We start from the raw sequence: 22,735 nt of genomic DNA on the forward strand, positions 1-22,735 counted from the left end.
GTTGCCTTTAAAGGTGATCTACAACACCTGGTACCTTACTTTTTTCCCTTTGAGGGCCTGTCACCTTATCCCGCCCACATGGCATACTTGAAAGCTCGAAAAGAGATCTTGAAATCGTTGGGAGGCGTTCTCATCTTTGTGTCCCCCTTTAAGGGATGAAGGGACGAAGGGAACGCGTCGAATGTCTCGGAAAACCTTGTCGTACGTACATGTACGAGCTCAAGTCTATGTAGATGGCTGTTCGATGGCGAAGACGCCTTAGAGGTACCCATACGGGTCTCAACTTGAAACGCTACATTGTATGCTGTACGTCACGGCGCAACGAAGACGTTATGCAGTAACATCGCAGCGAGGCGTCTGTGGACGTACCTCCCCCTCCTGCTGCCAACTCGGTCCCGTAATTGTTAGGCCTATGTCATTCCACTAAAATCGGTTCGTCGAGTGAAAGTAAAAGATCTTCCTGATATGATCATGTCCGCATGTCACGTAGTCAATAATCTGACGTCGAAATTTTTGGGTGCCAGTGCCATTTGAGATAGTACGACGACGATATACGGCATGCGTTATGTGTTATGCAAACCGATCAAGACGGATGTTACGTTCCTTTCCATGATCATCATCGTTGATATTGATGGAATTGTTCTTCCCCATATCATTTCACATCTTTCCAAGTATCCTTTCCAAGTATCCTCTCCAATATGGTTCATATATCATAAAATATAGAAATCTGCAGACTCGACAGATACCGACAGTTGGAATTGTGAAGATCTCGATCGACCGAACGGATTAATAAGGACATTACGTTCGATTTGTAATACCACCCGCCAGAACGTATTTCAGCCAATTACGAACCTTACAAGGTTTTTCTAATTCATCTTTTTTTTTCCCGATACACCCTCCAACATACGAGTGTCAACAATCGTCATTATTGTCAATCCACCAATTCTGAAGGGGAGTTAGAGTGTTGATAATCTAAAACTGGGGTAATCACAAATTGGGGCTTTTCGCTTGTCTCGGACAACAAGCAAGTAGAGGAAGATAGTATCGACCGTAAGGGAATAGAAATCGGGAGGAACACTCTTTTCATAATTGGACAGATATCCGAACTGAATCGAAATCAAGGTATTGAAGTCATTGTTGAGACATCAGATACCAATCATAACATGGTTTCGATCACGGGTGATAGTGAGACTGGTTCAACTGTAAGTCACCTATGCTATTCCATCATTCCTTGATTATCTCCTGGAGTGTGCACATCTGCCTTATCATTATTCTCCTTCATCGATAATTGTGCTTATTAATCATCTTGTCCTATCTTACAGGTTCTATCATCACGACATCAACAACAACACCAGGCGGCCTCGTCTCAATCGCAATTCTCGTCTCAGATCGGTACGAGCAGTTCCTTGATATTTCGACCTGAACCGGAATCGCGACCAACCGATGTATCGCCAACATGTTCAACTTTACCTAGAGTGTTAGAACCTCTGCAAATCCCTCAACCTTCTTTACCTACTGAAATCTCTCCTACCACACCTCATTCATCATCATCCACACAGACCATCAACCCTAGTAGTAGTAGCTCAAATAGCGGTAGAAGAGGTTCATTGGCAATTTGGAAAATTCCCCAAATCCCAGAATCGTCGACCTCGTCAAAAACCAAGTTAGATAATAAAAACACCAGCGGATCCAACACACCATCCGGCGAAATTCACAAAAGTCAGGATAAGAAATCCAATATGAGACCTTCATCATCAGGTTCAAGGAAGGGTAAAGAAGTTTTAGAAATGATCACTCTACCTATAACGGATGCTTCGGCTCCTCTTGGGGCCAAGCAGATTTTAAGTACGGCGGAAGAGCGAAGTAAGGAGGATATGGCCATGGCTAAATGGAGGGTGAGTTATGATAGTATCAAACAATGACTACCTACCATCAGCGAGATGGTACTGATCATCGATTCGTATAACAGAAATGGGTAGTCGAGCAACCCATTCCAACCGTCCCCGTCGATCATTCACCTATTCAATCCCGTCGTTCAAGTCCCGGAACAACCACAACTCCAGCACTGAATACCACTGCCTCACCACGTTTAAGTTCCCTCTCTTCACCTCGGAACGGCATGTCGTCTCGACAGTTCTCACCCGCCGGATCACCTTTGGAACCCGTCGGATCTGGTGGATCAGCCGGCTCGTCCTCGTCCTCGCCCGGAGGTAGACATTCCAACTTCTCCCCTCGAGCCAAATCCATGCGACTGGGATCAGGCTCAGCCTCAGGTGATTACATCGAAGTGTTCAATACCGAATCTATGATGGCTCTCAGAGATGTCGAATTAGCTATAGACGAGGAGGTACTGGAAAGGCACGAAAGGATGAAATCTCCTCATGTAATACAGAACAGAAGAATGTCAACTCAACCCCGCATTTCAGAATTACCAAATCCTTTCGCGGATATTGCTCAGAGATTAGGATCAAGGAGAGTCAGACCGATAGTCCTGGAATTGATTCAGGCTCTGGGGCATTACCTCGATGCCGTATGGTGTATAACTTATCCCGATAGACCTTGTCCATGGATACTAGGTGTGGATGAAAGTCCCATTCCACCCTCGGTAAGAAGGATGACAATTGCCCATCAAAATCACGAACAATCACAGAGTAAATTGCAGGATCCTCAACTGACTTGGAAATCACCTATGATCACTGCTGTACAAGAAGGAAAGAAGACCGGTCATGTGATTGTACCGCCAACCGTGAAAGACGTCAAGTTTTGGGGAGACGAAGTGACTTTTGCGATAAGGGATGTGGATGAGGTTGTGGGGATATATAAAGGTGTAGGATGGGCTTTTGGAGCTGCGATGAGAGATGGAGTGTATGGGATCGTATCGGCCGATAACGTATTGGGTATGAAGGGTGAAGGTGGTGGTATGGCAAGGTTGCTGAATGATCTGGAAGAAGCTATATGGTGAGTTTGTCGTTTCCACCGGGACTTAAGAGAGCCAAGCTGATTGTTGATGAATTTTGATTTGAAATCAATATAGGGGTGATGCTCAACCTCGACCTACAGATTTGTCATATGATCTACCAATCGATTTCGACCCATATGCCGAACCGGACGATCAAGAACTGTTGATGGCAGTGACCTCGCCTCGTCACGCCGCTGCTGAAGGTGCATCGTCTAACACGAGATCAGCATTGACTGATTTCTTTGGCGAATCCCGCTCGAGCTCAAGGGAATCAGGAGTTAACGCGAATGCTCCGTTACCAATCATGGAAGAAGAGATTGATGCTTTACCTGATTTGGTACAACCCGATGATCAATTGGAAGAGGAAGAAGAGAGTGATAATGATAATAAGTCAGATACGCTCATCAAATCACCAAATTTATCATCATCGGCATCAGCTGCAAAGAGATCGAAGTATAAACATAATACTAGATCGAACTCGACGTTGATCATACCTGGTATAACCGATTTCGAAGGTTCTGAAGATTTGTCTTTAGAGGAATTGGGTAAGAGGAGACATAGGGAATGGTTGGAGAATCAGAGGATGGGTGGAGATGCTTGGTGAAATAGACTTCTCAAAGGAGGAGATAGTCTTGGTTGAACAAGTAGTAATTTTACTTATTCGATTGTATGTAATATAGAGAGATCTTAGATGTAGAATACGAGAGAGTAGAGTATACAAACTTTCAGATTAGACAACATATCGCATATAACCCATTCAACACGGATATTAGAACGTACATAGTACATTTCAGGGGATAGTTGTAGCATAGATACACAAATCATTCATGCAAATATAGCACTTCGATCTCAAATTGCTTCAGTGACGGATGTATGACAGCGAACATGATCGTGTCCCTGGAGGCTAATGCGGAAAAAATCAAACAAGATCTGTTATGCATATCTTCCCCTCTCTACCTCTCTGCTGATCATGTGATATTCATTGTCCACTTATTCACTTCACCTTTCTTCTCTTTCACCCGCGGCTCTCTTCGTTCTGACAGCATACGTCCGTATCATATCATCTAATCTTAATGATTTTTCTTAGCTTCGAAATGGAGAGTCCAGCTACTCAACAATTTCCTTCTATTGACCTGTTCGCCAGTCAACCTACAACCACGCAGAACATTCAGCTTCTCTTGCAGCACAATCATATGTTGAATGATTATTCACTCACGTTAAAGCATAAGTCAATGGAGCCAACCATAAGAACATCCCCAGTACCAACACCAACAAACCAGATACCACGCCCCAGCCGGTCTTACCCAATTTGGCTCTCACTGCAGGTCGCAAACGAGTCTTAGGTCCCGGATAACTGATAGGGTAATTGACCACTTCGACCAAGATGAAATTCAATACTGATCCAGCCACTAATGCAGATGCGAGATGGGCAGGCAAGTAGTGATGTAAGAATCGCTGTCTCTGCATTAGATAGAAAGGGAAATAATGGAATGCCCATGCACCGAGGAAGAAGCCGGTATTTCGATATAATCGATTTCGGATGGCTAAGTGATGAGCAAGGAAGGTGCAATGCTATCAGTCAGTATGATCATATGTAGATGTGTGTATCATTGACTCACCATCTTCGATAGGATCCAATCCTCTTCTCCTTGCCAACATATCAGCCGTGACTATACCAACGAAGACCGACAATGATATGGCGCAAGTCCACCATCCAAGCAAATTACCAATCATGTAAATCTGCTGATTCGTCTCCGAGTCCGTCCAGAAACTTATACCAGAGAGACAGAATGGCCACTCGACGGGAGTAGACGCGTAAGGATGGGAAGAAGTCAATCCCGCATTATGCTGTAACATGAGGATTTGCAATTCAAAGAATTTCTTGATAAAAGCTACTTTCTTAGTTTTCTTAGGTTCGACGTGGGTAGTCCGGTTCTTGAAATCGTTACCGGTTCCATCGGCGATGATATCCTCGACGAACCAAGATGTGGTTCTATCTTGTTGATTCTTGTTTCCATTCACTTCTTGTTGACCGTAAGCCCAATCTGGTAATGCCGTTGGATGAGTCCACAAAACCACTTTGGTAGGTACGTGGACCAATTTGAAATGCCCTGATAAAGACCTCCACGGTTCTCCTTCGTGCGCATCGGTAATGACCACTTTGAACATCGTATCGTTCTTTCGATCTTCGTCGTCCGGCGCGATAGTGGTGAATTCTTGGTTGGTGGGCATGAGTGGAGAAGCGACATCGTGAGTGAGGAGGATGGTATCAGTAACGATATGTCTCAATTGAATCACATCGTTGTGTCGGACTACTCTGCCTCGTCCTGATTCTGGGATCTCCTTTGTAGGAAGGATCTGCCAGTGATTGTTGGTATCATTGTGTGGATAACAGGTCACCTGCTGACCTTGAGAGGAAATTCGACCATCCTCGTATCGCAATGGGTAGTGGTCAGCGTGAGAGTGAAGGAACTGCTTGGTATCTTTATGCTTGATGGTAACGGTATCGAAGTATCGGATCTCTATCAAGCAGGTGAAAAACGTCAGATATGGTTGCATAAAATTGCGGGGTTACTTTGTCTCACCTTGAGCATTAAGCAACAGCTCGTTACCAGCCAAAGTCTCTTGAAAGGCAGGACTCATGAATGAATCGCCCGGACCAGAATATTTGAGCACTTTGAAGTGGATCCAGAAGAAGGAAAGGTAAATCAAGAATGGGACGAGGATGAGACCAACCACACGATAGAAGAAATGTCTCCACACGTAAGCCTGTGTACTCGAAGAGTCAGCTACCTCCTTGTTCAAAGAGTTTGCACCAGTTCTAGCTCACCATAGAATGACCCTTCTTGATATCTAAAATCTCCCATAAATCCCAAATCACAGCAGCACCAACGGACAGGAAAGTGAACAATCCAACCATTTTACAACCCAAGGTGCATGCTAACCATCCTCCAGTAGAGAGTAGCCAGAACCACCACCAATTGGTGAATTCCTGGTATCGGTATTGGTGGAACTTGACGTAGGAGAATAAGGAAAGAGCCATGAAAAGCACAAGGGCGGCATCAAGGAGGATAAGTCGGGTTTGAGTGATGTGACCGTTGTCTGAAATGGGTTGAGGCGATTGACGTGATACGGGTAAGCTGGAGTACATTGTTTATGTACAAGGAAATGGGCAGAAGCCTGTGACAACTCACCAAATGCAACTAACGCAGCTGAAAGTAAAGCTATTCCAACTGGATAACCTGATTCTCTCATGATTCCAAATACGATAGGAACAGTGATGGAGCCCATGATGGCACAGAAGCTTCTCATACCGACGTATGGGACCTATAGTTATCAGTTGAGCTTATAGTCAGCGGTCTTTCCTCTCGTAGGGCATATGACATTCCGTGGTCTATCCGGCATCTTGAAGCCTTATTATCTCTGACAATCCATTTCTTCGTAAGCCATAATAAGGAAGATCAATTCACTCACATTATGACTAGTGTAATCATCACCAATCTGTTCAAAACCAAAATCACCATTGAACCCTACCACCCAAGCTGCCAGACCATTCAACATTTTCGCTAGCGGCGGATGGACATCGAAATAGTACTCTCGTCTGATATAGTGAGACGCGAAAGAACCGAAATGAACTTCATCGAACACCACTTGAGAAGGATGACCTATTCGCCAGAATCGGATGATGAATGCTAATACCGTTAGTATCAGACCTGTAGACCAGGAGAAGAAGTATTCGGAGCGAATTGATGAGTCCGGTGGGACGGGACGAGGGGAACGTCTCTACCAAGCACAGCATACAGGTCAATATAGATCTTATGAGGCCATTGTTGAGCCCACGGTAGGACAAAGGGATATTTTATGATCGTTACTACTGAATTTAGCATTGGACACGAAAGTAGTCAACTCACCTTCTCCTCCTCCAATCCACTATAAGTTCTGACTGTCTGAGGTAGGCCGGAGGGAGAGTCATGTCGCTCTGTCCTTCTCTTACGAGGTGCGAGCGACATTTTGCGTATCACTTGGAGAGATATGTTAGAGCGGGAGTCGATGAGAATGAGGTGATAAAGGAAGTTGTATCCAAAAGATATCAGAGTGAAATGAAGTGGTTGCGTGGAAGATGGAGGGGGAAAGAGGTCCAAGCTCAACTCAAACGCGTTGATCGTCGACACGTGGCAGTCAATCATCCCTGCTCGCAGCATCATGAAACTTAGAAACGAACATACTGGTAACAACAGACGGTGATGCATAAAGAGTGTATGCTATGGATATGTACATATCTCTATGGTCAGAAGTACCACAGTACGATGCGCATGTGGCGTTTGGAGAGTATGGGTAGAAAGCTGGCGCAACAACAAGGTATATCTGGCTTCCAATCTAGAAATTCTGTCCACGCAGTAAATTCAGCTATTTGATCTTTGTGATGATTACAAGCGAGCTGACACAACTTACCTCTTTACCGAAGAAGAACTTACATCCCATCGGGGAGGTATACTTATTACTCATCTGATGCAATGTTCTAGACAATACTGCCGGACCACAGAAGAACACCCCGCAATCTGTATCGGGGTGTTTATTTGCGATGGATTCAAACACCTTATCCCACTATCCCACCATATCGATCAGCTTACTGACCTTGGCCCTTTTCTCGAAGCTGAGTTCTTCCAGTGGATAGATAGGATGACACTTACGTTAGGTCTACCGAAGTGCGTGGGTGCACGTAGATTCGTAATCGTATCTTTATCAGCTCCGACATCTTGGATCAGGAGGTTCTGCATCTTGTCCTCGCTAAAAAGGATACATCAGCTGCGGAGCTTGGGAGTAAGACTGGGCAGGTGATATCATATTGATCTCTTTTGTGGCCGCAACTCACTCGATCTTGGCTGTAAGGTAAATATGAATTTCGATTCTACCTTCCGTATCCTCGGCTTCAACGGCTTGTAACAAACTGTGAAACCCTATTGTCGGACGATCTCAGAATGTAAGGTCACATCTGGTCTCTGTTCCGTAGAGTTAAAGGAACTTACATTCAGCAGAACCGAAATCTCTGATAACCCATACGAAATAAACCTTTGATAATCTCGTTTTCTTCTCTTTGCCGAAATTGTTCATTCGGTACCTAAATATTCGTTGTCAGCTGGTACTGTTTAAGCTGGAAGAATCAGCTGGACGTTACCAGATAGATTTCAGGATCGACGCGAAAGGCGTAACGCCAATACCAGCTGGATGTCTTCATCAGCCACCCATAGCGATTGCATTGTATTGAGACAGCTGACTTACCGCCTACAAGTAAGATAGTCTCGTATTTCGTGAAATCTTCACTTGCTGATCCGAACGGACTGATCAAGGTCATAATGAGCTGAATCCCGTTCGAAATCTAAGATAGCTCACCCATCTACCATCACTCGAGGTAAGACCTATTTCAGAAGATTCGATCAGCTCCCGTTCGCTTTCCGCCTGCAGTCCTCAACTGACCTTATTCGTTGGTGCAGTCACAACTTTCCCGCCATTTGCTTCTTCCTCTTTAGTGGTCTTAGCATCAAAGTTGGCCCCTAGAGCTTTCGCAAATGCCTGATAGAGATACCATGGATCAGCTTTCGATGTCTGTTCATCGAGGACAACAATGACTACACTCACGGTGGTCCAATCTCCCACACACCTGATGTGTACTGAGATATAGTCTTCTTCGGGTGCAGAAGTAAGCGTAAAGGGGTGGTATTGCCAGTATGATATCTGTGACATCATCAGCTCTAAACCTTCAATCTTTGCTGTGTCAGGGATATGACGCTGACCTCGGGACAGTTGATCTATACAAATGTAAATCAGAATATGGTTTTCAGCTCTCATTTTGGCTGGATGGGCTAGCTAACTCACGAAGATATATTGCCCTGCTCTTCTAGTAGTATTCTCTTTCTTGATTTGTACTTCCAGCACCTTGGAAGGATGCTGGATGACCTTGGAGATGTACGTGACGTGTCGAGCTGCATTACCGGTGTGAGCTTTGTGTAGAAGCTTGATAGCGTATCTCAGCTCACCCCTAACTTCACGAAAGATACGTTCTGATATCCAGACCAGTCCACCAGGTAGCCAATATTTCTAAGTGTTCACATCAGCTAATAGCCCTAATCGATAACAGGAGCCGCTAAGCTCACCCAGAATACACCGATTGTACCGGCAGAACAGAACGGTGGTCGATCAGGCTGGATCATACCTGAGTTCACAAATAACTTAGCTTATTGACACTCGCGGGGAAGCTCAGGGAAGGCTCACAGAACATTCCATGTAATTGCCACCCAACGAAGAACACGATGAACAACTATTGGACCAACAGTCAGCTCGACCATTCGCTCTTATGGGACAAATTTAGCTGATACTTGCATGATGAGAATACCAGAATCTCTCGAAATGCGCTCTTTTTCGCTTCTCCATTGCAAACCATACCATCACACCTAGAGCTACCCACATGATCCATCCTGTTGCGCCGGGTCCAGTGATAAAGTTGAACTCAAGGAAACCGACAATACCCCTGAAGAAGGTATTCATCAGCTTCAAGTGTTGACCGTACCATTCGAGCTGGATAGAGTTAGATCCACCGAGCCTGAGTAGATTACTCACGTATTCGTTGCTATCGCAAGCAAAGCCTATACATATGTATCCAAGCAACGTCAGCTATTTTTTCTGCATAAAAGCGGAAATCGTAACTGACAAAGTTCCTCATATGAGCTATTGTATGAATCAAGGAGAACAGAACGATCATCCAAGCGACTTGCTCTATCAAATGCCGTCAGCTATTCTGCCACATATATTGCGTTTCGGGAGGAAGCTCACTATGGAACGTGATATTTTTATCAAAAGGTATAACATCGTTGAGCGGTGTTCGTCGAAGGAGTGAGATGAAATTACGACAGACGGGAAAGAGAATGAAGATGATATCGACTGAGACGTTTGACATCACTAGTCAGCTGTTGGAATGCAGGGTGCTTGGGGCAGCTCACTATGTAATACTTGAGCGGCACCTCTAGCAGCGGCTATACATGAAATTTCGTATCAGCTTAACCCAGATTTCGGAGCAATTAGCTGACTTACAGAACGTCCAATTAAAACTTGATCTAGCAGTAACGAAATTATCTTTCAATTGATAGTGTACCAAGGCAAATGCAAATGCCATTATGTGAAGAAATATCCAAAGGAAAAAGAAAATCCTTCTACCACCTACAGTCCCATTTCGTCAGCTCAGACCATCACACCTAAATCTTAATGATGAACCAGGAGATGGAAGGATAATACTTACCCTCATTGACCATCCATACTTTCATCTTCTCCGTCCAACCTGAAGCTTTCGTGATAGGATTTGCATTATCACCCAGATTACTCATCGTATGAACCAATCCTTGTAATCTGCCTCGTTCAGTCTTGTTTCTGGCAAGGAAAGTCGGACCATTATTGATTGGTCGATCGTCAGATGAAGCATTAGCTGAAGGTGCGTTGAATGCATATCCACCGAAGGGCATGGGTGGACCGGAGTCGAATGATAGTTTTGAAGATCGTTGTTTTGGCATCGTGTATCGAATCGTCACCGATGAAGGAGGTTGCGGTATGAAAAGGATCGGAAGTGAAGGATGTACTGACCAGCAGTACAGATGACAGAGTTAGTACGACGAAGTGAATGAACGTTACTGTTAGTATAAAGAGAAATAGATGATATTTTAAGAGAATTTTCAGGTGTGGTGTGGTGAATGGTGGATACAGATGGTAACACAGCTGTAACACATTTGCCAAGAGACGCCTCTCTGACTGTGGAGTTGCGAATGATCGTCAAGAGGAAGGATGAAACTTGACAACGGGATATGGATGAGGTCAAGGCGTCTCGATGTTCCCACCTTCACCTGATACCGGCTGAACGAGCGGCGCGGTTCCGATTTGCTCCATGATGACAACGAGGAGAGGAAGTGGATGCACCAAGAAGTGTATGCGAATGCAAGTCTGGACAAAGTGAATCAACAATAGAGGAAACAGCCAAAGTACCGATAGACGATATCAGAATGATGGGATCTTACACCATAGGTCGCACAAACCACCGTGTTAGTCTGATGTCACGTGATTCCCACCATGAACATGAGAAATCAAACGCGTCGATGATCAAGGAGGGATGAAAAGAGAACATTACATGGCCAGTTGATTCAACCTTGAGCCATCCTCCTCATCTTTCCTCTTGTCGTTACATCTCGTCAGCTATCATCTAGTTCACCTTTATCATTCGGAGATGTCTCCTATGTCAGCTAGGACATCACCAATAGCACTGTCCTTCGCACACGTATATACACTCTCTCGCGATCCCAATAAATCCCCTCCCGTCCGATCATATCATTTACCGATGTCATCTCAAACTTCCCCCGGAGAACCTTCCTCGCCTGTCAAGAAACCGACAAGCTCCAACGAAGTTGAGATGCACTTCGACAGCATCCAAGAGGACGGCGAAGAGGACGAGTTTGAAGGATTGGAGACTATAGGATTCAGTCAGTGGGAAAGGGAAGTACCCAATTTCAAGTCTAGAATCAACGACAAGCAGGAAAAGGAAGGAGGGACATCATCCTCATCTCAGAATCAGCTTAGGATAGAAGAAGAGATCGATGAACTTGATGAGAGTGAATATGGATTGGAGGTGCCGATGGATTTAATACAGGATGAAGAAGTAAGAGAGCAAGTGGCGATACACTCACCTATAGGTAAGTGGATTATCACCACCCATCATGATAGCATACCCACCATACCTCTTCAACTCAGCTACGGATATATGATCACGAATGGTATATGGATGTACTGACCTGTGGAATATATCTAGCCAACCCATCATCCCCGCCTTTACGCACACCAGCATTCTCTCTCCCATCACTAAACTCCGACATTCCCTCTGGACCTTACCCCCAAACTCCCCATTCTCCCTCTCACTCGAATCGTCATCAACAGGCGAACCCGAATTTCAGGTCTTCCTCTCCTGTCAATTGGACACCGTCACCACTTTCATCGAGAGGTAAGAAGAGATCTTTGGTGATCCTCTCGGACGACTCAGATCAGGACGAAGAGAATGATCAAACGATAGCCATCTCTCAGAAAGATAATTCTGGCTCGCCCAATAAGAAAGGGAAAAGTAGTAAAGTCATTCAATCTGGTGACGATGAGGATGAGGATGAGGAAGAAGAAGAAGAAGAAGAAGAACCTTTGGCAGTACAGAAGAGACGTAGGGAGAAAGGAAAGGGTAAAGAGATATTGCCTTCTCATGAGGAAGAACTCATCAATATTAGACTGGGGTCAGAAGCTCAAGCTCCGGATGGACCGACTCTGGATGATCTATTTAGGGATGATACCAATGATCTCAATTTCGATTCGAATCAACATGACTATCATGAAGATCACTATGAAGACGAAGAGGAGGAAGATGATTATGGTGATTTCCCATTTGACGAAGTCGATCTGGACTTTCCAGATACCAACAAAAAGAAATCCAAATCCAAATCCAAATCTAGATCACCTGAAAAGCAAAAGAACCAAACACTCGCAAATGACCTGTTCCCACCTGATGAACCAGGAGAAGACCTAGAAGATAAAGAGAATCACGATCGATCGTTCAGTGGCGGACATGGATCGTCGATATCGATTCTGGATAAATTCGAGTTGGTCAAAAAGAATGAATGGGATATACCTCTTATAAGTGATCTAGAGATTAAATGGCAAGATTTCTATAAGAATCATTGGAGGAGAGGTGTAGATAAGTTGAACGCGAAATCCACGACTACGACTAGAAGGGATCAAGTTGGGACGATAAGGAGTGATGATGAGAGTGAGGAGGAGGACATTAGACCCAAAAAGACCACGGCGGCGAAGAGAGGTGGTCCGTGGGGATGGAGAGGGAGAGGGAGAGGGAGAGGGAGAGGGGCTTGGAGAGGGAGAGTGGCGAGAGGTAAAGCTAGGAAGAAGTGATTACATTTGAGATTGGGTTAAAGAAGAGTGAGAAAGACTAATGTACTTCTGTACTCTTGTACTGTAGCATTGTAAGAGAATAGTATATGGCGTCTGATATATCTATATGCCATTCAGGGATGAAGAAGTATAACGCACGCTCTTGTCTGCGTTTTTTTTTGTTTGCTACACTCATATTTGCATTTATTCGAGCGTTTGATCTGTGTATGCTATACATCATCCATATCATTAATTCATAGGTGCATAAGACTGAAAAAGCATGATTAATTCCCAAAACGAACAATGCAGATATAATGAAAAATCTATTCTATGAATTGATGTATGTTAAACACGACACCGATCATTTTCTACCCCCACCTCTCCTCTTCGCTCCACTCTTTTCCTCATCCTTCTCCTTCTTTTCATTCAAGAATCCACCCAGCTCCAAGGCGTCCCTAGCAGCCTGATTGATATGCTTGAACCTATCTGGACCTAGGTGTATACCTCCAAACCACCTTGTCACCACTATCAATACGTTTTCCAATTCCAGTATGTCCAGGAGGTGCTTTAAACGGGATCCAGCGGCTGTCTCGCCATCATCGTCGTAGTCTAAAGTATTGATCAGTCAGATTAATCCATGTACTTGTACCATTATTCTCGGTACGTCGACTTTCTTTCAAGTGAAAGAACGGTCAGAGGATCATTCATTGAAAGAATGTATGGACGACTAGAGGCAATTCACTCACCACTCTCATATACTTTGCCCGCCGCTCCACCAACCTCCCTCACAAGTCTATAAGCGAATATAGCCGGATGAGCCGCTTTGGCGATTTTCTTATCATTCAGTAGTTCATGTATGATCAACGGTATTTCGCGTTCGTTGGTCACTCTTACCGCATGCCCTACAAACGTTGATTTACGATCTACGATCGGTTCCGACGTCCATATCTTCAACTTGCTCACGTCGATGAGGTCATCCGAAGAATCATTAGGTGAGGAGGAGTATGAGAATGTTGATCGAAGTGTGGGAGGTCCAGACATTGACGACGATGATTCTGGTATTTCCCCTGTGTCTAATGGAAAGTGATATTCTCGTTCTCTTTCGGCATGATTGATATCCAAAGTGGACATTCCTCGTATAAGATGATGTTCTTCCACTGCCTGACGCTGATTTTGATTCTGATTCTGAATTTGGTTTTGTTTTCGTTCTGCATCACGGGCAGATTCACCTTCTTGTAATGAGGAGAGATGGGAGATGTACCATTGTCTTACGACTGATTGGACGTGAGTCAGACCGTCAAATACACAAACATCGCCTGGGACGAATGGCACACCGGTTGAAGAGATGTATGTGCGGGTTATATCGCCGACTGGAAAGAATAACAATGTCAGCGGACAATCACACAAATTTTCTTCCCATTTGTGAAACATGTATAAGGGAAGATCAAGGTTATCTAAGGACTGTTGTCTCGTGAACACTGAGAAGACACTCACACAATCCACTATCTATTCCAAAACTACCCAGATACCTTCCCAACAACTGTAACTGCGGTGGACTTGAATTGGGGTATGTAGGCGGTAGACTAACCAGTATCCTCATCGTAGGTGGTTTCTCGGGCAGTTTTGAAGGATCTATCCCATCTAGTGATTCACCTTCTTCGTATACTGGTAAAGTGATCTCATAACGTATCCTCTCTCCAGGTGTAAAACCGATTTCTAAATCCCATAACGCATCTGTGTATTGTTGACTATCTCTTCTTCTTTCCATCCTGCTCGAGACCGAGGATGGAGTAGGTAATGAAGGAGGTAAGTCATGGGTGGTAAGCGATGAAGAAGAGATGATTGATGATGGTCTAGACGCAAAAGAAAGTTTGACTGCTGATCCACCGTATATCGATAGGAGAGCTTCAAGTTCATATCCTATAGCTGTAAGATGAGGCTCGGAATCTTGATTTTCAGTTGATGTGAGATGTTCGATAAACTTTTCAATCGAAAATACATCAGGAGGTATTAGCTTATATACCAATACAATTTGCACCGAAGACCGTTAGTTCACCTTATGTATACATACTTTGCATGAGATTATGGAGACTTACCTTGAGTAAGACACCCTCTGGATCTCTCACTTGTTCAGGTGGACTACGCCTATGATCTTCTAGCTCTTGACCTGTACCTAAACCTTCCAGGGCCGATAGGGCTACTCTTCGCGCTTCTGATTTCGAGGATAGATGAGATGAAGAGGAGTCATTGGGTCGAAGAGGTGATGATGATCGGGCTATGGACGTTGATGGTATCATTCTGCAAAGAGCTCTGACTTCGACGTTTGACGCGTTGTGATTATGAATTATTGAAGATAAGAAGAATGGTAATTGGACGTTTGTGATTTATCTGTTTCTCACTTTCTTTCTTCCAGATGATATTTCTCGACGGATCTAAACCTCGATATCACCTGTGCCGCAATTACGAGATAAAGGGTTTTGTTTCTCCTTTTGATGACGATGAGATTGATGTCTCGTCTCGGGATTGTCGTAGGACCTGCGTGGTCGGCTGAATAACTTAGGTATACAAAGTTGTCCAGTTCTGTATGTCTCACAATTGACAATGGTCATAGGCATACCAGATTCGACGATAGTGATTACTACTCGTACTACTGCTAGACCCGACGCACGGATCGACTGACATCTTTCAGACATATCATGCCAGGCACAAACTCACTCCACGTGGATGATGCCGATTACCCCGTGGGAAAGCTGACGATGCTATTGTTCACTGTTACCTCTGGCTGTAGATAAGTTTAACGCAAGTGCACATCAATTGAACCGACCTCAGCTCTCCTTCTTCTTCTTTGATCATCATCGCACTGTCACTGATCCGACAGAGGAAGCTGACCGACTTGCATCTTGACGAAATGTCAGGTGCGGGTACTACCTTCCCTTCTACCAGCGCATACACCTTTGAACTGCCTGCGCACAGATATGACGTCGATCAGCTGGCCAAGAGCGTAGAAGCGGCATTGGGAAGCAAAGGCAAAGGGAAAGACGGCGATGGTGAGCAAAGTTCTCCTTCCTCCTTGGAGTAATGAATAGTCCATCTAAGCTTGCTGTGAGATAGCCTCATTCTCTGTCACCCACTTCCACCTTCATACCTGTACCATCGAAAGTACACTTCAAATCCCACACGCAGAAGTATTCTACTGGGGTAGAGGGCCACAGCCTAACCCAGCATACGAGCTATACACCTCTCTACGCTCGAAGCTCAACGACAATTTAGAACCGTACAACACACTAGATATTGCCTCAGCGGATGATCTAGTGAGACCAAACTACTCACCACCGGCTCACCTCGCACAATCCGGCCCTCACTCACAAGGGGTCAAAGTCCACTTACCAGGTACTCACAAGAAAAAGCCTTTAGCCGAACTGGAATCATTACCTAGATCGGTAAATAAAGAATGGATCCCTTCATCTACAGCATGGGATATGCAAAATTGGTTACATGCTTTGTTATCTTTGGATCCCAAGTATGAACCGATGAGGAAAGGGGGTTATAGAGATGACAAGAGAAGATTCGACTTACAATCCAATTTGAAACTCTGTTGGTTGCCTAATGATTCGGATGACGGTGTGGACATCAAGCTTTTGCTCACTATCAATGTGATGATGAATATGGGAACTATATTCGACCCCCTTCCAGAAATCGGTCACGACATGCTTGGTCTAATCCTGCATTCCCTCATTCCTTCTCCAACAGCAAGGATATTCCGAAGAGAGCTAGAATCTCGTGCGGCTGCTTTGAACGACTTCTATGCTTGTCTCAGGCCTGCACCCGATCTTCCTTTCAACTATTCTGCAAATCAACTTCAACCGAAAGAGATGATATCGAGATTGTTGCCATTCCAAACTAGAACCGTTAGATTACTCTTACAGAGGGAGCAAGGTACCGATCAGAAAGAGAATCATGATCCAGTAGGTTTTTGGAAAGGTTACGACTTCGGTCAGAAAGATGGAAGGGCGGCATATAGAAGATTGACTGGTGATCTGAAGCTTGTCGGTGGACCTGGTCAAGCTACCAAAGTAGATAGGAAAGGGAAGGGAAAAGCTATAGAGGCATCGCCTGAAAGAGGTTCAGATGACTTGACGCATGAAGAGGAGAACGATGTTCCTGCGCTCTTGAACCTATCGGGAATAAGAGGTACGATGCTGTGCGAAGAAATGGGTGAGCTGACTACATAATGTCCAGCAAGAAATCAGCTGATCTACTATCATAGGTCTCGGAAAGACTGTAGAAGCAATCGCTCTTGTCCTTCTCAACCGACATCCTCTCTCAGAGCCTCGTATTGTCTGTGTTCCAACTCATTCTCAGGCCTCTGGTTCCCTCACTATCTCTTCTGAACCGCATCGAGCAACGACCAATAAAAGCAAGGGAGGTAAATCAAAGAAAAGGGAGAAAGAAGCTACCCCAGATCCGGTGCCTGTCATTGATCTGCTGCATGGAACCCCTGGGATGGAAATCGAGGAGGTCAAAAGATGGGTAGAGGGTGAACAAGCTGCCTTTGCAGATAGAAAAGCTTGGGACGATCAAGCTCAGCTGAACGTCACCGAGGTTGCTGTGAGTCTGTCTCCTTGACTTTCCTTCGGATCATGTAATTTACAAAAGGATTCCTACAGACCACGCTCATTGTAACTCCGCCATCTTTACTGAAACAATGGGTATCCGAAATGCAACGACATGCTCCCACTCTACGAGTATGCGTGTATGAGGGTTGGAAGCCATTACAAAAGGGAGTGGAGAAGCAGAGATCAGCTAGGATGAAAGCTGCTGAAGCTGAGAAGAAACGAAAGGCTGTCGCATTCAGAGATCAAATCAGGAATAAATACGCTAGGAACAATGCTAGTAGGAGAGTCAAAGTAGAAGTAGATGTCAATGGTAATGATGCGATCGATATTGATGGTGATGATGATGCGAAGCCTGAAGTTCAGGATGAGGAAGAAGGAACTCTACAAGTTACTCAGAGACAGTTTGTCGAGTATGTCAGAGCCCATGATATCGTGCTTACCACCTATCAGTGAGTTGTACGCATTGAAACGCTCAGACGGTTGCTGATTTGCCTTTGATAGGGATTGTAAGCAAAACGTCTCAATTTAAAGGTGACATTTCCTAATCTACTGTACCTTCTCAGTATCGCAGGACCTTAAGGTAGCTTTACCCGCACCGCCGAGAAGTAGGCGATCTACAGCTAACTACAAACCAAACGAAAGACCTCGAAGTCCACTTGTGATGGTTGAGTAAGTCGCGCTTGTTCACCTTCGAAATGCTCAGCTGACAGCGTTTATAGATGGTGGCGAGTGATCATGGACGAGGTACAGCTTGCGGGCGATCAATCAGATGCAGCGTGGGTAGTGTAATCTTGTCGTATACACCATCAACTGACTCGATCCTCGTAGCAACATGGTGTCATTGATACCTCGTAAAAACTCACTGGCTGTTTCGGGCACTCCCGCCAGAGCGGATATCAAGGATCTTATGGGTTCCCTCAAATTTCTTCGAGTGCCTCTCATTCCGTATGATCAACGAATATGGCACCGACTTCAGCAAGCATCCATGCGATCTGCGTTCGAAGGTTTGTTCCGTGCAATTGCAGTCCGTACTACCAAAAAAGAGGTATGTGACATCAGTTTGACATGATATCTTTGATTCTTGCTAAACCTCGTTGAATTAGGTCTCTGGTGAATTCAATCTCCCTCATCAGACCCGGTATGTAGTTCCTATCGAATTATCAGAGATTGAGTTGCACTACTACAACGATACCCTCGACCGATTTAGAGAAAGACTGCGTCTACCTCTCTATCCGGGAGAACCAAGACCTGAAGATTGGGCATTAGACCGTCAGCTGTTTATTGCCTGTTTGAGGAATCTCAGGCAAATCTGTACCCACATTCAAGTTGGTCAGATGGGTGAGGGAGTCGTCCCCAGAGCAGAGAGGCGATTACATCTCGGTAGGGCTTTAATGACTATGAGTGAGGCTTTGGAGAAGATGAGGAACGACCATACGCAAGAATTCCTACTTGACACCCGAAAACAAGTGAGCATTCAGGGAGTCTGATTGATATTTGGACTGACTGATCATAATTTATGTAGACCCGAGAAATGATCAAAAAGGCTCAATTGCTAATCCTCGATGAAAATGATGAAGTACGATATCTTACGGCTATCAACGTGAGTGATTTATACTCTATGTACTGAATACCATCGTTGATCGGGCTTTGTAGATATATGAAAAGGTCAGGACGATATTGACCAAGCAGCTTGCACCCGTTCGAGAACATCTAAAAGAGCTTTTGGGAGGTCGAGAGGATACTGCGGAACTTGACAGGAACAATACGCCAGAACGCCATCAAACTCAGCAAGAGAAAGAAAAGGCTTTCGCTATTACTACTGCTAGACAAACGTGGGTTGATTTCTTGGGATACATTGCCGTTGTATTGCTCAAACCCGAAAATTCATACGTAGAATCCGGGAAATTCTCATTGTACTGCATCAAGCTTGGTTCTTTGAAGGTGATGTCCGACATATGCTCAAACAGCAAGAAGAAGAGAGTAAGCTGGCTGCCCCGAATCGACGGTTGATGCTGGAAGCTGATGTTTTGACATTCGTTATAGTCGACTGTTATGCTCAAGCTGATTCCATACGAAAAGAAATCCTCAAACAACCCTTGCACAGTGCCAATTCATCTGTAGAATACCTTCAACGTCAACTCGGTCAGAAAGCAGCTCTGCACGATGTCGCGGAACTCACGACCGAAGAGACCGATAATAGAGGTGGTATATTGTCGAACGATACTATCAACCAACTGAATGATCTGCTTGAGATCATGAATGACAAGTGAGCTTAAATAATCTGTCATATATGCAGTATGAATCGACTGACATCTCGTCATAGTGCATATCTCGTTTTCGAGTGGAGAGCTAAGATCATAGCTCTCCTTTCGTCTCCAATTGAAGGAGATAGTACGGAGGATAGTGCCGGTAACGCAAAAGCAGGACAGAGCACTGTAGTGGAGGATCCGGAACAGGAATTCTATGCCGAAGCTTTGAAAGCACAAGGAGAAGGTGAGTGGTTGACTGATACTGTAACTAGGAAGACAGACCCAGCTGACGTAGCTGTATAGTCGAAGCGTACTTGATAGCTCATGCAGCTGCGATTGCTGATCGTAGAGGTGAGATTCATCTCAAGAAAATGGAAGTGGTGATCATGCTAATCATTGGACTCTGGCAGAATTCCTGCTCGAGAATCGAACTACCCTGGAGGAATTTGAAGCCAGGCAAAAGAAGCAGGTGAGTCGTTATAGCAGAAGTCAGAGAAAATTATTCAGCTCATCTGCAACCTGCACTTGTAGAGAACCACTAAAGCAGCTATGACCGCTGTAGCTGAAAGCACTTTAAAAGATGTACCTGATGAGTTGAAAGAACAGACTGCACTGTTGATGGCAGAGAGACAAGTGAGCTATCAAATCAAGTAATCACTCAGATTTCGCTAATATCAACACTAAGGCGTTCCGTGATGCTCGAGTTGAGAAGGGTTGTGAGAGACCTCTGAAAGGTTTACTCATCGATCTTTATGGTGAGTTTTGACAAGATCATCTCACAATGAGGCCATTGCTTATACTCGTCGATCAGGCGTGGCTTCTGGACCAAATCGACACGAGGAAGTACTCATCGCGCAGCGGATGGCTTCAATGCTGAAGGCTTACATTGCTAAACAAAGTGAGTGAACGCGTAGCAAAAATGGATGATATAACACTGACTTGACTTCTCAGCTGAATATGTCGTTAAATTGAACGAGGAGTTGGATCTGTTCCAAGCTACCTTCAACAGACGTGTAAAGTATTTTGCAGCTCTGCAGGAAATTTCAGACTCTGTAAGTCAAAGCTGTCTAAGTCCACTGTAGGACTGAGCTAATGACGTGCAAACCAGGTTACTGCTCCAGAATACAAAGATCTGGCTATATCTATCAATAGACATAGTGCAGAGATCGAAAGGTTGGAAGTCAAATTGGCCAGAATGGTAGTCAAAGGTCGATACCTCCAATATCTGGGTAACAAAGATCGAGATCATGAAGATATCAGAGAAGACTGTATAATCTGCTTTGGAAGTAGTGATGATACTCAAGCGGTACTTCTCGAATGCGGTCATTACTTCTGCTCCGTGAGTATACAATATATCAAATTCTACTTTATTAGCGTGTATTCTGGATATCACAAACTGATGTCGTTCTTCGTTGGGAATCGCAGTCTTGTTACAAGGAATACAGGAAATCGCCAATGGGAAGGAAATGTCCTTCTTGTAGGATGGATAGTAGGTCGATCCTTAGGTTTGTCCCGGGTACCGGTGAATTAGCTGATTTTCTTCTTTGTGCAGTCGATGGAAAAGAGGTCACAAAGATCAAACTAAATTCGCATAAGAGTCATACCTCTTCCACGGATCCGGGCTCAAAAGCCAAAGACGATGACGAGATGAAAGTGGAAGCGGAAGTCGGATCAAGTGCGCAACTACCCGAATCTCAAGACGAGGAAGTAAGCGCAGAGTATATAGAAGAAGTTGAACGAGAGAGGAGAAATGCCGACTTGAGGAGGTTGAAAATGATGGATATGGATAAAATAAGAGATGTGAGGGGTATGGATATGCTCGGGGAATATGGGTCAAAGGCGAGTGTCTTGAGAACAATGACATATTGAAAGACAGGTTCGTGATACTGATGAGGGTTTCGAATATAGATTAACTTCTTGATCAAACATTTGTTATACTTCAAGTCACGAGAGCCTAATGGTGAGCTGCCAAAGGAGTGATCAGTTACCGTTATGCAGCTGACAGTGGTTTTCCAGCTCGTCATGTGATCTTCTCGAATTGGTCAGATAGTTTGAACAGTCAGTTAAGATCTCGACGACCAGGTCTATGCCTATGATGAGTTCAGCTGATTTCTTGCTCGTTGATCAGTCGTAATGCAAGCCCTCCGAGCGAACGATATCAAGTTCACGTCATTTGACGAAGGCAAAAAACGAAAAGACGTAGTGGACAAGTTTTTGAAGGATAAGAGTATAAAGGTGTTTTTGCTTCATGCTGAGAAGGAAAGGTGATTTGGAAATTCAATGTGGTATGATTCAAAATGTAAGCTGACGATCATGTAGTTCCGGATTGACTCTCACCAGCTGCCGAGTGGTTCATATCCTTGAGCCTGTCTTGAGACATAGTTTTGAGCTGCAAGGTGAGTTATGGCATTGTCCATCACTCGATTGCATACTACAAGCTGACATCAACGGTTCTGTTCATAGCGATCGGAAGAGTTGATCGGTGAGCTATCTCTTATGTTGACCTTTCGCATAGATAAGCTGATGGATGTCTCTTATAGACTCGGCCAAGACAAGGAAACTTCCGTATACTGGTATGTCGCATCCATCCATCCATCCATCATCCATCATCCATCATCCATCATCCATCATCCATCATCCATCATCCATCATCCATCCCTCCATCTATCCATACTCACTACCAACTCCTAATACTGATGGCTCAATTGCGATTAGCTACGCGACGCTCGAAACGGTCGAATCTCGAATCCTGTCTCAGGGTGTCCGTAATGGCACCTCAATTTACCTCGACGAAGAGAACGCAGATCAACATGTCGCTGATATGCCCAATGTCGCTTCGGCCGCGAATAAAGGTGGGGACGTAGGTGGAGATGGGAACGAGGAGGATTTGTTGGGATTGATCATGTGATTACATCTTTCAAGAGAATGCTGATATGATCAAGTTTTGTTATGTG

At 44.6% G+C, this 22,735-nt stretch overlaps 6 protein-coding genes across 6 annotated transcripts; 3 read left to right on the forward strand and 3 right to left on the reverse strand.

The window, feature by feature from the left end:
• Positions 1-1,163: 1,163 nt before the first annotated feature.
• I203_107491 (uncharacterized protein) lies at positions 1,164-3,563 on the forward strand (the record flags this gene model as incomplete). Its single annotated transcript, XM_019145572.1, has 4 exons — positions 1,164-1,202; positions 1,323-1,895; positions 1,970-2,958; positions 3,035-3,563. The coding sequence occupies 4 exons, from the start codon at positions 1,164-1,166 to the stop codon at positions 3,561-3,563; spliced, it is 2,130 nt and encodes a 709-aa protein (XP_019005391.1).
• A 466-nt stretch (positions 3,564-4,029) lies between these two features.
• On the reverse strand, positions 4,030-6,969 carry I203_107492 (uncharacterized protein; the record flags this gene model as incomplete). Its single annotated transcript, XM_019145573.1, has 8 exons — positions 4,030-4,108; positions 4,176-4,503; positions 4,579-5,481; positions 5,545-5,728; positions 5,790-6,061; positions 6,154-6,286; positions 6,434-6,742; positions 6,871-6,969. 8 exons carry the CDS (start codon positions 6,967-6,969, stop codon positions 4,030-4,032), a joined length of 2,307 nt encoding a protein of 768 aa, XP_019005392.1.
• Positions 6,970-7,336: 367 nt separating this feature from the next.
• Positions 7,337-10,518, reverse strand: I203_107493 (uncharacterized protein; the record flags this gene model as incomplete). The annotated part of the gene is made up of 22 exons (XM_065518200.1): positions 7,337-7,345; positions 7,412-7,564; positions 7,651-7,747; positions 7,833-7,917; positions 7,987-8,078; positions 8,136-8,181; positions 8,240-8,298; positions 8,351-8,376; positions 8,435-8,530; positions 8,597-8,692; positions 8,752-8,766; positions 8,834-8,940; positions 8,995-9,055; positions 9,112-9,170; positions 9,230-9,275; positions 9,338-9,485; positions 9,575-9,600; positions 9,666-9,730; positions 9,788-9,895; positions 9,955-9,987; positions 10,046-10,171; positions 10,251-10,518. The coding sequence occupies 22 exons, from the start codon at positions 10,516-10,518 to the stop codon at positions 7,337-7,339; spliced, it is 1,821 nt and encodes a 606-aa protein (XP_065372930.1).
• Positions 10,519-11,222: 704 nt separating this feature from the next.
• On the forward strand, positions 11,223-12,937 carry I203_107494 (uncharacterized protein; the record flags this gene model as incomplete). Its single annotated transcript, XM_019145575.1, has 2 exons — positions 11,223-11,685; positions 11,802-12,937. The coding sequence occupies 2 exons, from the start codon at positions 11,223-11,225 to the stop codon at positions 12,935-12,937; spliced, it is 1,599 nt and encodes a 532-aa protein (XP_019005394.1).
• Positions 12,938-13,277: 340 nt separating this feature from the next.
• I203_107495 (uncharacterized protein) lies at positions 13,278-15,213 on the reverse strand (the record flags this gene model as incomplete). The annotated part of the gene is made up of 4 exons (XM_065518201.1): positions 13,278-13,525; positions 13,663-14,286; positions 14,411-14,897; positions 15,013-15,213. 4 exons carry the CDS (start codon positions 15,211-15,213, stop codon positions 13,278-13,280), a joined length of 1,560 nt encoding a protein of 519 aa, XP_065372931.1.
• A 611-nt stretch (positions 15,214-15,824) lies between these two features.
• On the forward strand, positions 15,825-22,689 carry I203_107496 (uncharacterized protein; the record flags this gene model as incomplete). Its single annotated transcript, XM_065518202.1, has 30 exons — positions 15,825-15,963; positions 16,028-17,131; positions 17,184-17,524; positions 17,584-17,981; positions 18,034-18,049; positions 18,104-18,201; positions 18,252-18,308; positions 18,361-18,577; positions 18,636-18,998; positions 19,055-19,132; positions 19,186-19,364; positions 19,427-19,512; positions 19,576-19,798; positions 19,856-20,025; positions 20,085-20,132; positions 20,192-20,250; positions 20,313-20,414; positions 20,467-20,536; positions 20,593-20,679; positions 20,733-20,833; positions 20,890-21,120; positions 21,207-21,270; positions 21,334-21,620; positions 21,690-21,741; positions 21,798-21,839; positions 21,910-22,045; positions 22,101-22,177; positions 22,245-22,263; positions 22,322-22,354; positions 22,497-22,689. The coding sequence occupies 30 exons, from the start codon at positions 15,825-15,827 to the stop codon at positions 22,687-22,689; spliced, it is 5,070 nt and encodes a 1,689-aa protein (XP_065372932.1).
• Between the last annotated feature and the right edge of the window lie 46 nt (positions 22,690-22,735).

The sequence above is a fragment of the Kwoniella mangroviensis genome, chromosome 2, assembly GCF_000507465.2.
Source record: "Kwoniella mangroviensis CBS 8507 chromosome 2, whole genome shotgun sequence".
Classification (NCBI taxonomy): domain Eukaryota; kingdom Fungi; phylum Basidiomycota; class Tremellomycetes; order Tremellales; family Cryptococcaceae; genus Kwoniella; species Kwoniella mangrovensis.